General features: G+C 42.7%; 1 protein-coding gene across 1 annotated transcript in view; it reads left to right on the forward strand.

The window, feature by feature from the left end:
* Positions 1–7: 7 nt before the first annotated feature.
* Positions 8–13,079, forward strand: part of LOC104505782 (patched domain-containing protein 4-like) — a gene marked incomplete at both ends in the record, with an annotated part of 26,153 nt that continues 13,081 nt past the window's right edge. The window contains one exon of the mRNA XM_010146489.1: positions 8–508. Within this exon, the coding sequence (XP_010144791.1) occupies positions 8–508 (501 nt within the window). The remainder of the gene's footprint in view (positions 509–13,079) is intronic.

The raw sequence follows: 13,079 nt of genomic DNA on the forward strand, positions 1-13,079 counted from the left end.
CTACAAGCTGGGCTTATTCGTGAGCAGGCATCCGGTGTTTTTCCTCACTGTGCCCGCAGTCCTGACCATCATCTTCGGCTTCAGCCTGCTCAACCGCTTCCAGCCTGACACTGACCTGGAGAGCCTGGTAGCCCCCAGCCACAGCCTGGCCAAGATCGAGAGGAGCTTAGCCAGCAGCCTTTTCTCCCTCGATCAATCCAAAAGCCAGCTGTACTCGGACTTGCACACCCCGGGGAGGTATGGCAGGGTGATTCTCCTCTCCAAACCCGGAGGCAATATTTTGCATCAGGCTGATGTGATCCTGCAGATCCACCGAGCCGTGCTGGAAATGAAGGTGAACTACAAAGGCTATAATTATACTTTTTCCCATCTGTGTGTGTTGAGAAATCAGGATAAGAAATGCGTGCTGGATGATATTATTTCAGTGCTAGAGGATCTGAGGCAGGCTGCCCTCTCCAATAAGACAACAGCCAGGGTGCAAGTGAGCTATCCCAACACTAAATTAAAGGTATGCTCTTACTGCATGCTTTTGCCAATTAAAGAGGCAGCACTTCATTTCTTGTCCTAAACAGCAAAGAGAAATATAATCATATCTCTCTCTATCTAAATGTGTGTGATCTGGGCTTTCCTCGGGAAGCAGCTGAAAGCGGTGCCTTGCTATTGTTCTGTACGAGGAAAGAGGGGGGGGGCTGGACGCTAACGAACCAGGAGAGCAGGGACCGGAGGACAGCCTCGGGACCGGGAGACCTTGCGATGCCTCCAAGGGTTAATACGTCGGGGAGAAGGGACAGGGGGTCGGTGGGGGGGTTGAGAGCTGGGGTTTCTCTATCACCTTTTCCAGCTCCATTGACGTGGTGGGATAATTGGTCTTTAATATGGCCAGAAAAGTCTTTCCTCAAATGCACAGTGAGCTCCTGTATCTCCCTGCCTCTGCGAGTGCCGTAGGAGCAGCAGGAGGTTTGGGCCAGGAGTGGTTTCAGGTGTCCTGCCTTCTTTTTCTTTACCTGCATGCAAAGAAGGGGAAGGGAGGTGGAATTTTTTCTCTCGGTGTGAAAATAATTAACTCTGCTGCGGATGGATGGGCTGGAGCTTTGGGACGGATCCCATCAGCTAGAGCCTTCCAGCAAAGGCGAAACAAGGTAAAAAGTGAATGAAGTTTTGGTCCTTCCAATTAAAAGAATAATTCGGCAGAAATGATCTCAGGAATATTTCCCTGGCACACAAGCACCTACCTGCTTTCCCTCTCACCTGGAGCAATCCAGTTCACCAGGGCTAACGTGCTATGAGCAAATAAGGTGCAAAGTTTGCAGGTGGCCGCTGAAAGAAGTTTCTGCAAATTATAGCATATCTGCATGCTCCCCCAGGCATTGCACCAGAGGCAGCTTTTATTTAACAGAGTGGAACAAACTCCCTAGCACACTACTTACCCATGGCTCCCGTCTTAGTGAAGAAGATATGGTCCTCCTTGTAAACCAAAGAGGCTCTTTGGGGTTAACTGTCCCCCTTTTTTCAAAGACATCCTCAGAGATGAGGGAGATGGTGCTTTTGTAAGTACCAGCCAGACTCTAAAGTTACCATTTGTTCCTTAGTGTTCATCTACCAGGAAAAAAAGTAAAGCCAGTCCCTGCTCCAAAAACTGAAGCAGAGACAAATTGATTTCATTGGTCTTTTTGCTTCAGTAAAAGGGCCGTGTGGGACAGTTGGGATTTGACCCCCGTAGCTCTAGATGTTACAGTAATTGCTTTGTGCAGAGTTGTGGCGGTTTGCGTGTGTGGAAATGAAAAGGTGTCCTTGCTGCTGCTGGAAAGTCCTGGGTACAAGGAGTGCTCAGAAACCCAAGTTATTCTTCTGGATTAAATATCCTTGAACAAATTCTGTCTTTTAGTTCTCTGTGAAGACAACCCTGCTATTGCAGAATTAAAGTGCTTTCTTCCCATTATGATTATTTTGAAAGTCAAGATTAAGCTAGCTCAGTGAAGAACACTGATAATCCAGACTAATTTAATTATAAACCAGCTTTATACAGAAATAGTCGTTCTACTCTCTCAATCCAGATTAATTTTCTTGTGTAGAGAAACCCTAACTGAGTTTGGCAAAACTAGGATGGGGTCACTTGCAATGTGCTTTATTACTAGGAGAGTGCCTACAGCTCCTCCTTTATTAAAGGTAAAATCAAAGGAAAAAATAACATGGTCTAAATTGGAAATTTATTGGAATAAAATTGATCGGTAGGTAATTCACACAGAGGAAGGTTTACCCAAAGCATTGATGTCTGAGTGTTGCTGAATACCAGTCCAACACCTCCAACCCCCCAAGTAGTTGTTACGTATCATCTTCCAGATGAAGGAATAAACGCCCTTAAAGTGCCCAGGTTTTAAAGTTGGGCAGAGCAGGCAGCTTTCTGCCCACTTCTCAGTAAAGGACAGTAAAGCTGCCAAAACCTGTGACCGTGCTTTAGAGAAAAGCTAACGATTAGAACCCATTTCTCTGGATAGGGAGAGTCCCTGGTACTCAGAAAATGAAACACACTTTGCCACAGTTTTTCTGATATGGTAAGGAGTCTGTTGTGGGACCATGGTCAGCCCTGACCCTGGACTAGCCTTCAGCTATGCATGTCCTCAGAGTTTCACCTCCCCCTGGTCTCTTTGGCTCCAGCGTCTTGGAATAAATTACTACTTTGTGTAGATTATTTCACTTGGTGAGCCCTCCTCTGTCATTTCTGTTGTCCCATCTACCAAGATACAGGGTTAGAAAGTTGTGGACAAGCTTCTCTTGCCTTTCTTCAAGCCATGGCCAAAGTATTTATTTGATCCCAGGCTATTTACTGACCTCTCTCTCTCTCCACCTCTGAGCAAAGGTTGTAGAAATCCAGATTTGTGTTGCTGGTTTTGGAGTGTCTAGATGTGTTTAACCAGGGATACCTCAGATGATGCACCCATTAGGGAAGATCAGTGTCTGGATGATCAGCAAAGGGAATGACCCCTGTGGCTATAGCTATGAAGTTTTTTATTTCTTGAGTAGTGACATAACAGAGCGGTTGTGGCCAGACCTGATGGGAATGCAAACAAGAGGGTCAAATCTGCCTGCCCTTATTCAGAGTGGACCAGTGTTCATCACACTCACTGGTCCATGTCCTTGGGAACTTTCTCAGCTAGACTTTTCTGCACCATAAGGACACTCCAGGATCCTCTAGGTTGCCTCACTTTCTCAGAGGACGTGTTGTTTGATTATTACTGGTGGATTTTGCTCTGTCTTGTTCTTTTAATAATAACCTGAGATTAAATAAAATTTTTCTAAGAACAGTGCGGTGGTTTTACAAACCATGAAGGTGTCCCAGATGTGTTTAGTCTGTAGCTGACATGGGTCAAATATCAACCTGTACTGGATTGGGAACCACAATGAGCTGTTCCAACCCCTCTCCTGCTCCATCTGGGAGCTGAAAAAAACATCTTGCATTTTTTTTCTTTCCCTCAAGCCTCGTGAGCAGCTCTCACTTTATCTTTCTTCTTGTTTCCTGCTGCAGCCCAAATTGTTTGATTCTCTTAGGTGAGGCTGCTGAAGGCTGGATGTGGGTGAACACTGGCCAGGTCTTTCATGGGACCTTTGTGGGAGCTGTACAAGCAGGCTACAGCAAACAGCGCTGGTTTTGAAACAGCTGTTACTGGGCTGCAAAACCTAATGAAACTGCTTGACTTTTCCTAAGAAAATCTGTCTGTGAAGGATAATGATTGTTTAACCATTACTTGCGGTAGTGTTGGAAGAGCTTATAACTTAGTATCTTCACTGCCGCTCTGTAAGTCGGGAAAACTTGGTCTCTGTTCGCCAGAGGAGGAGCAGAGAGATGCCACTTACATCCAAAGTGCAGACTGCAGTGTGGTTTCAAATGCCTGAGATGGGTTTAAAATCCAGTCAGGGAGCACAGGATTGATTGTAGGCTAGTTTATTCTTCTGAAAGGCCAGGTGAACCAAGCTGTACGAAAATGCCTGCTCCCCTTGCCTTGGGGATACTCTCTATCCTGTTCAGTTGCTGCTACGCTGCAATCTGCAGCCCAGCCAGAAGAGTGACTTGCTCAAGGTCATGCAGATAGACTGTTCTGGAGCAGGAAAACAAAGCAGGATGTATGAAGTCTTGATGAAAACTTTTGAGATATGTATTGGAGCAAGATTGCTCATTCTTTCCCCAGCCCAGAACAAAAAAATGTTTCTGTGCTTGGAGTCTGGATTGTGTCCTAATCACCTAGACTGGGCAAGTCTACACTGACCATTGACTGTCAGTTATCAAATTGTTAGATCGTAAGTTTTGACAAATCCCGGCATCATTTTTGTCAATGAAGCCTTCCAGGACAGTGCCTGGGCATGGCTTAGGAGACAGCATGGGAAAGGGTCCATTCCTGGTTGCTATATTTACTCTGTTCAGAGGATAAAAGTGTGTATCTGCTTGCATATCTTGTGCCCCTACCCCCAGGGCCAGAGTATGGTCTGAGGCACATTTTAGTTATTGATATAGAGACAACTATTGATTATATGGAGGTGATTTATTGTGTACTATCAGATATGAGGAAGGAGATAGGGTTTTGACCCTGATTTGCCAATAACCCCAACAAAGTTGCTGTTCTTATCAGAAAAAAAAAATCTCTAAAAAGGGTGAGAATTATTTCTGAACACACTCCTAACCTGAAGGTAAAAAAGAGGCATGAAAGCATTTTTCCACTATTTCACCTTTACAGTGTCTTTTCATGTTTATTTGCTAGATTGTCTGAGAAAAGATAATAACTTAGGACTTATCTCTCTGAGATCAGAACAAATGTGACAACTGTTGTTTAAAAGGAGCCTTTGTAAGCAGATTGGTTTTTGTAATATTGCCTTCAATTAATTAAGTATCACTCATTTATGAACACTAGGCTAAAAAGCAGCCAATAAAGCAGACATCTCTATTACCACATTTGTGATAAGCACATCAGCTGGATGTTGTATCCTTTATTGCTTAAGCAGAAAAGTTACTTGCATTCACTTAGCATTTTGAAACCTGTACTTGCAGACTTGCTACTGGCCAGATTCTCAATTTTTCTGATGCTGACAGCTGTACTTTTAAATAAGTTTTGCTCCATTTGCATTTGTGGAGTCTTTCCCACTGGCCTAAGATTAACTCCTTCTTACATGACCCTGAGGCATCGACCACCTCCGTGGTTCAGAGAGGTTCAAAACCAGTGCCCACCTGTATCAGAGTAGGCATCTGTGTATCAATAATATCCACAAACTGTTTATTCCTTCAGCAGAGACGGTTTGAGTATAAGATTAGTCTAGCTCCAAGGACCAGATGCTTCCTTGGAGGCAATGTGGCTCTGTACCCATTTGTGATACCACCCGTCCCAATCCAAGCCTGTGGCTCAGGATCCTGTGAAGTGCTCTGTGGCTGGCAAAAGCTGTTAAGTCAAAGCAAAATAATAAAACATGAGCAGGGAGATCAGAAGGGGAAGACTGGAGGCTGCGGATAGTTTTCATCTCAGCCTCTTGGATCAAGGCAGGATTGGGCAGGCTGAACTCGAAGTAGCTGCTCAGTAGCATGAAAGCAAGCTGACAATGTGTGAAGGCAAGTAGCCTCTTCTGGTTCATAGGTTGGGAAAACTTACTGGGAAAAAAAAAAAAAAGACTGTTCTGTTCTTTCAACTGTGTTTCTGTACCATCCATCAGGAATAGGAAGGGCTCCTTACCCATTTCTCTCGCCTGGAGTAGAGTGGAGACACCACTCACAGAGCTAGTGTTGGCCTCAGGTTAGCTGTGCCCTTACTGGGAGATGTCCCTGCAGCTATCAGCTCCTGAGGACACGATCAAACAGCCTGCCTCCTCCATGTGGTCAAGAAATGAAGCATTTCCTTGCAATTTAAGGAAAATTCTCCACTCTTCCCTCTGCTTAGTACATTAGGAACAGGCTCTTTCTTAGCTCTGCTAGACCAGATGTTAAGACAAACACTATTGCCTAAAAGAAAGGCCAGCTATCAACCCTGACTGCACCAGGGACATGAAACCAAGTTAACCTGTCCCAGGACAAGCTGTCCCAACATAAACAAACAGTAGAAAGACAACAGAAACCTATCAAAACAATGATGGGGTTTAGGATGCTCCTTTTGCATTGCCACTCTTCAGTTATGAACTTAAATTTCTTCGTCAGTCTCTGGGGTGAATTCCACCTTCACCTCACCAGGGCTCTAGAGAGCAGGTTCATTGGTTGTGGGGCTCTTTCCTTCCCATTAAGCAGCCGAGAGCTGTGGCCATATCAAAAACTGCAAAGAAAATATTCTCTCTTGACCTCTCAGATGACCTTGGTCAGCTGCTTCATGCCTTTCCCACCCAGCTATTCCATTCTTTGGTTTTGTCAGCACTTGATGAGAGACATGGCCTTTTATGCAGTTCCAAGCCTTCTGGAGACCTTGCCGTGACATGAATAATAATAAAGAAGCATTTGGAAAGTTGTTTGCGTAGAGAGAAAGGAAGATGCAATTGCAACCTCTTTCAGTTAGTAATGACTACTCATCGCTGTGGATCTGGGATGGATGTCAACCACTTGTCAAAGGTAGAAAGTCCAGTAGCACTTTGCCATCTTCCTGCAGTACTTACTCCTCTGTGGACATTCTAAAAAAAAAAAAAAAAATAATAAAAAAAGTTATTAAATACTCAGTTAACTCTTGGCAGTGTTTCTACACTGACATAACATCTTCTAATATCCACTATCCATATACATTTCAAAATACCTTTTGAGTCCCTTACTGTACTGGCTGTTGCGGGGCTCTGAACTTCCTCTGAATTTACAATAGATGGGTATTCTGGCTATCTGTAACAAAAATTCTATGCTAGCGAGAGAATACGATTGATGAGCTTTAGTAAAGAAGGTATGTCATCTTCCCAGCCAGAGAAAGATGCTTTAATGCAGAGGAGAGGAGAAGAGATCTTCAAACCAACATTAACTGATTAAGTAGAATGTTCTGTGGTAGAAGTGGGAGGAACTTTGTAAGGAGAAAATTAGATTAATAAATATGCCAGAAAAAGTTCTTAAATTACTAAATGTCTTTTATGCATTTGTGGGTATGCATATTACATGCATATCTTTCTCAGTCAGTAAAAGAAGTAGGTAAGGTTGTGCTAGACATTTTGTAAATAATAATCTAAGAATAAAGCCTTTTCAGCCATTAAGTGGTAAAACAGCCCTATGCAGAGCTCTGCACAGTTATTAGTACAGAAGTCATGGTGAAAAACCCTACTGACTCTTTTTCCAAAAGGAGTGAATTGATTTATGAAAATATTGAGTTATTAGAATAATGATCCTGCATTTCTACAGAAAGCCTTTAGCTTATGCAGACCCCACACCCACTGCACAGTCCTAGTGCAAACAGTGAGACGTGCTGTGCCTGGCTGGGGCTTGAGCTGGAAAATAGCTTAGATACAGATGAAACGGCGTCTTCAACAACGTAGGAAAGCAGGTGTTTCTTGTGGCTGAACAGAGAGACGAAGACAACGGGAGGCAGGAAGGGCAAGCTGTAAAGCCTTTTATACCTCTGTTACTCACTATATTAGTCCCATTCTCTGCTTTCCTACCAAAGTGCAAGATGCTCATGTGGAGAATAGATAGTAAAGGAAGCTCTTGGTAGGGGGGATGAGAAGGGCTCTCCAAAGGGTGACAGAGATCCTGAGCATCGCAGAGATGATCACATGTCACTGCCCTAGCCCTGGATTCACTGGGTGTGAATTAACTTCACTTTCACACCGGCCATTTGGGAGCAGGAGCTTTGGGTGAAGTGCTTGGAGACCTTTGATGTCATTACTAAGTGAGATCTGGTGGTGTGGGATGATTCCCAGCTAAAAAAGAATTCTGTGGAACCGGCTCAAGGGCAAACTGGGAATAATTTGTTAGTGGGCATCTCTGGTATGGCAAAAAGATTGTCCTGCAGCTTTTTCTTTTCTCTTTAACCCCACTCACATGTTGGTGGGTAACTCCTGCACGATGCCAGTTCTTCATGCTCAGCAGTGGCTCTGCAAGACGTCAGACAGCTCTCCCACAGCTGTGAGTTGGCCAGGTCAGCTTTTCTCCCCGGTTCTGCATTCTGGTACCAAATGTGCCCCTCCCCAGTGCGCTGTTGCTGGCATACTGGTACTGCAGCTAGAGCGCTGCTGGGGGCACCACAGGTTGTGAGACCAGCACATCACTACCTGCTAATAGTGCAGAAAGGTTTGGGTCTGATAATGATCAATAACTAAGATGGAAAAGGTCAGTCATCACCACAGGTGTGTAACATTTCTTCAATACATACGATGGCAAAAGTTTTGGCATCTCCCAGAATAATTCTTCTTTAAAATTACCAGTTTCAGAAGCCCTGCAGCCTTCTTGTCTGCCCTGAGGGTGTCTGAGAAGGCAAAGAGCAGTCTTGCCTGCCTGTCCCTTGCCTTTGAAGGCAATGCCACATTGCGGAGACTTTAAGTGTAATGCAACCAACCCACCTAGGGTATGCAGTTGGGGATTAAAGATCAAGCTCCTAACGGCTCAGTATGCCACAATTAATTTCCTTGTGCAGGTGGTGGGACACATGGGAGGTGGCACTGAAAACTTCCACAGCGACGCCCAAACACTTAACGTGTATCATCTCGCCTTATGTAGGGAACATAAACATCTCCTACAGGACCAGTTCAGTGGGCACCTAAAGCTTGTGCCCAAGTTGGGTGCCTAAGCAGGACAGAAATGTTGCCCTTGTGTAAGACAGGATCTCGCTTTTCTTACACCTTCCAAAATTGTTTCCACTCGTGTTACACAAGTGTTGTCAGTCTGATGGGGAGGTGTTATTCTTACCACGTAAGAATGGTGTATTTTTGCACATGTGTCAACAGCTTCATAAAGAGTGCTACGATGCGGAAGTGGCCATGGAATGTTTTGCTGCTCCTGTGATAAATCACGCATTACCTCTGATGCATCTAGGGTGGGCCTATAAAATTTCAGCTGAATCTTTTTCTATCAGAAGTTATAGTACTCTTGAAATCAAAAGTCTCTGTGAAACAATGTCTACCTTGCCCTTAAATTTGTCTTGGAGGAAGAAAAGAGAAGGTCAGGTTCCTATAGTTTCATTTTGACATACCCCCAACAAAATACTTCTGGGGGATTTTTTGTTTGAAATGGATCTTTCAAAGCATTCTTTTAAAATATTTTGCTCTCACATTATACTATAGTTTAGAAAATAAAGGAGAAAAAAAAAGTTACTTTAAAAGGAGATGCTTTCCCATGTTCAAACTTTGGGGGTGGAGAGTTCACTCTGGTTGGAAAATCAGAGAGAAATGAAGCCACCCCTCACACTCTGCCTGGCAGGATCCCTGCGTGGATGAGGACACAGCCCGATCCTGGACATGAATGTATCCCACCGCAGGGTCCTCTACCCCTTGTTAATGCCATTTTTCAGTGGAGACCAAAGCCCTGTATTGATGGGCCAGGTGATCCTTGCTTCCAGTTTCTGAGGCAGGTTTAGTTTGCAAAGCAATTTGCAGCTCGTTATGAAGAAAGATGCTGCTAGCAGTACTGCATTGTGCAACAAAATCCCTTGTTTGACGGGGCCTGTGACTTCAATATAAATCACCCTTTTCCTAAACATTTTCCAGGTTGGTTCCTTAGAGTAAATTTTGATTCATTACCTAAATGCATTAACAAATTCAGTGTTCAGCAGACACAACATGGAAATACTCATGTGCACCCTTAAAACTCACATTTTGCTCATGTTCTTGACTCCTGTCCTATTGAGTGAGGTTTTATTCACTGATGAGTAAAAAAATCCTCCAGTAGAGACTGAACCACATAATTGGATCCGGGTGACAAAATCAATTCTCTTCAGGACTGTCTGGAAATGTGATAATAAATACTCTACCAGTGGTGTTTCTTTGTTATCTAACATTAATTTTCCTGTCTATAAATTATTTTCCATCAATGATTTTCCATCTGCATGTAAAAAACACTGGTAACCCACCCAGTTGATGCAGGGCAGATTTACCATTGTAAAATGCATAGATATCTGGGACACCAGCAAGGAAACATGAACATTTCTGAATATTTACAAATGCCTCTTCTGTCCATTCTTCCCTCAAGCTTCAAGATTAGCACAAGTATTAGGTTTTAGGTATGTACCTAAAAATAAATTTCACAAGCTAGACAAGCTTAAGAGCTCCCCTGCACTCAAAAAATCCTTCATGATTTCTCATTTTTGAGAAGAATTTAATTTTAAAGAAAAGGGTTGGGTTTTTTGGTGGTTGTTTTTTTTGTGTGTGTTTTTTTTTATTTTTCTCCTAAAAGAGTAAAGCTTGTGTCCTTACAATTTTTACTATCTTCTTGACTCTAGTGTAAGTTTTTGGAGGTGGGATAAAGAGGAGAACGTCCTTGAAGGGTAAAATGTGTTATACAAACACCAAATACTGTAATTGTATATGTTCAGTGGTCTTTCCACCAGAATAGTCACCTCAAAAGGAAAGATAAAACAGAGCTCCTTCCGGAATTATTCTGATACTTTTTTTTTGTGGAAAACCCAATTACTCTTTGAAGTAGCAAAAATGACAAGGAAAAATAAGGCAGAATAGGACATTTTTTCACTTCCTTTAGAGCAGCTAAATAAAACATAGCAAGCATAGAGAATAGTCCAGAATGAAACTCAGGGAAATTGAAGTGCATCCTGAAACCAGAGGACCAATTTGAACTGCGTCTTTTCTATAACCTGTGCAATCAGGATACGGTGGACAGAAAGGACAACATTTCAGATGCTGTTTTGTGAACGAGCCATTTGTGGTGTTTATCAGGTTTATCAGGTCAGTTTAGCCCGTGGGATGGGGATTTTGCTGCAGGAGCATGTACTCAAGAATCAGACCCTCTTTTCCCTCACATTGATTTTCCCATGATAAAGGAGTGCTGTGGTGCTGCTGGAGAAAATCTGTCAGAGAGCTGTTGGTGTTTTATTAACGATCTCCTGCCTTTTCCATGTAACATCAAGAGGTCAAACACGTGAAAGGTTTATCAGGTCAGTTTAGCCCGTGCAGGATTATGAGGAAATCTTAATACAAAAATTAATTCAGATTGACTTGGATGGGAAACCAGTCATGTGGGTTGGAAACTGGCTGAAAGGTTGTAAACGAAGGATCATGCTGACTGATGATGTAACAAGTTTATGGAAGGTATCTGGAGAATTTGTGTTAGGTCTGGTCTCATCTTACATCTCTATTAATTATTGGGAAGTGGGATTGAATTTCACAGGAATGCAATTCACAGATAATATTAAGCAATGAGGACATGTCAACAGTAGCTGAGTCGGAGAATTTACGCAGGCAGAACTGGAGCAGTTAGAAACCCAAACAGAAAATTAAAAGATTTTCTGAAAAGTTCTAGTTGTGTTCTGATCTCCAAAGGGCAATCAAGGGTCCTCTTTTGCAGCAGATTCCTGTGAGCTGAGTTTTTCAAATGTCAGATTGAAGTCGCAGTGCTTAAATGATATGACCAAGGTCAAAGACAAAATCGATGTTAAAGTTGGGATTTTGCAACCCCCACAGAAAGGGCACTTAATTTTACTTCTTACTCTGACACAGCTTTACAAGTATGGGCATTTCACTGCTCGGTGTTGTCCTTCATCCTTCACCTTCTTGCAGATCAAGTTCTGCAGAATGAAGACAGCTCCGTATGTTGAGTGTGAACAGTGCTTTGGAGGCAATAGATGATGTGTTAAATAATCAGTGAAGCCTTGATAGATTGTTGCTTTGCCATGTTCCTTTTGTTGTATTTCTAGAATGATACCAGTTGTCTTCTGTAGTTTTGTGCTGACTGTGTGGATTTTGGATGGGCCTATCTTGAATTTGTTTTGCCATGTTCTGCATCATCTGATTGTTCCCCAGAAATTCAGATTTGAATATCCTCATACCCCTAATATCATAAATTGGCTCTGTTTTGTCCTTGTTGTAGTTTGTCATTCATTAACTATATTTTGGTTGTGCCAGGGAAAAATTCTCTTAGTAGGCAATCTTAAAACTCAGTTGAGCAGGGTAGCTCCAGAATATTCAGCTTGATCATTTCTATTGGGTTTTGTCCAACTTGAGTGTGACTGCAGACCAGGCCTCTAGGAACTGGTTGGTGATGTTTGTGGAAGTGGAGTTAGGCCATTTCTTCTCCTTTTCTTGGGAAACATCCACAACATCAGGTTATTTACCGCAGTGGAAGGTACCTGGTCTGGTCTGCAGAGTCAGGATGTGGCCCTGCCATTGACGGTCCATGATGCAGCAGTTTGTGGATGCTCATACAGGGCATTACAACGGGAAAGCTCATCCCAAAGAGCAAAGATGGGGTATGTTTCTTGTAATCTGAGCCCTTTTATGTTTGTCATCTAATCTAAACTGGGATCAATGTGCAATCAGAGGAGAGAGGGTGAACATCCGGAAGAAATGTATTTCAATTCTAAACAACTACTTAGTCAGGGATGAATTCACCCTTCGGAAGCATCATGGACCAGAGAAAGAATGATCAGATTATACTTTTACCTTTCAGATGATTAAAATTAGGTGAGCTGAATCCCACCATACATTTGTTTTAAATCACACACATACAGAAAAAGAAGTAGTTTCATGAAATTTCCGTAAGCATGGGAATATGCTAAATTTGGAGTTTTCTATAACAAAGGCTTATGCCAGATGAAGCAGTTCTGAATGATCTAGGGAATAACCTCCATTTGCAGTGACATGAAAAAAAAATTCTCAGAGTAAATTCATGGGGAAAATTGAGGTTTCTTCTCAAGTCCATTGCAGCTTTGTCTCACACCAAATCTCTGACAGGGTTTGGAAAGACTCTTTTTGGAAATTATTATTACACAGTTGCAAAAGAAGTAAAATACGTTAATCTGAATAAGGAATTAGCTTCCACTGGTGGAACTGCAACTGAATACCATCCTCCTGCAAAATAGGTTGCCAGATATTGGCAGTGTATTGGAGAAGGAAGACTGAGATTTTGCAGAGTACTTGGAAGACAAATGCTGAGATTCTATCATCTGGCAGTGCTTTACCATCTGAGTACTTTATCAGAAATT

The sequence above is a fragment of the Eurypyga helias genome, unplaced genomic scaffold, assembly GCF_000690775.1.
Source record: "Eurypyga helias isolate BGI_N326 unplaced genomic scaffold, ASM69077v1 scaffold29242, whole genome shotgun sequence".
Taxonomy (NCBI): Eukaryota; Metazoa; Chordata; class Aves; order Eurypygiformes; family Eurypygidae; genus Eurypyga; species Eurypyga helias.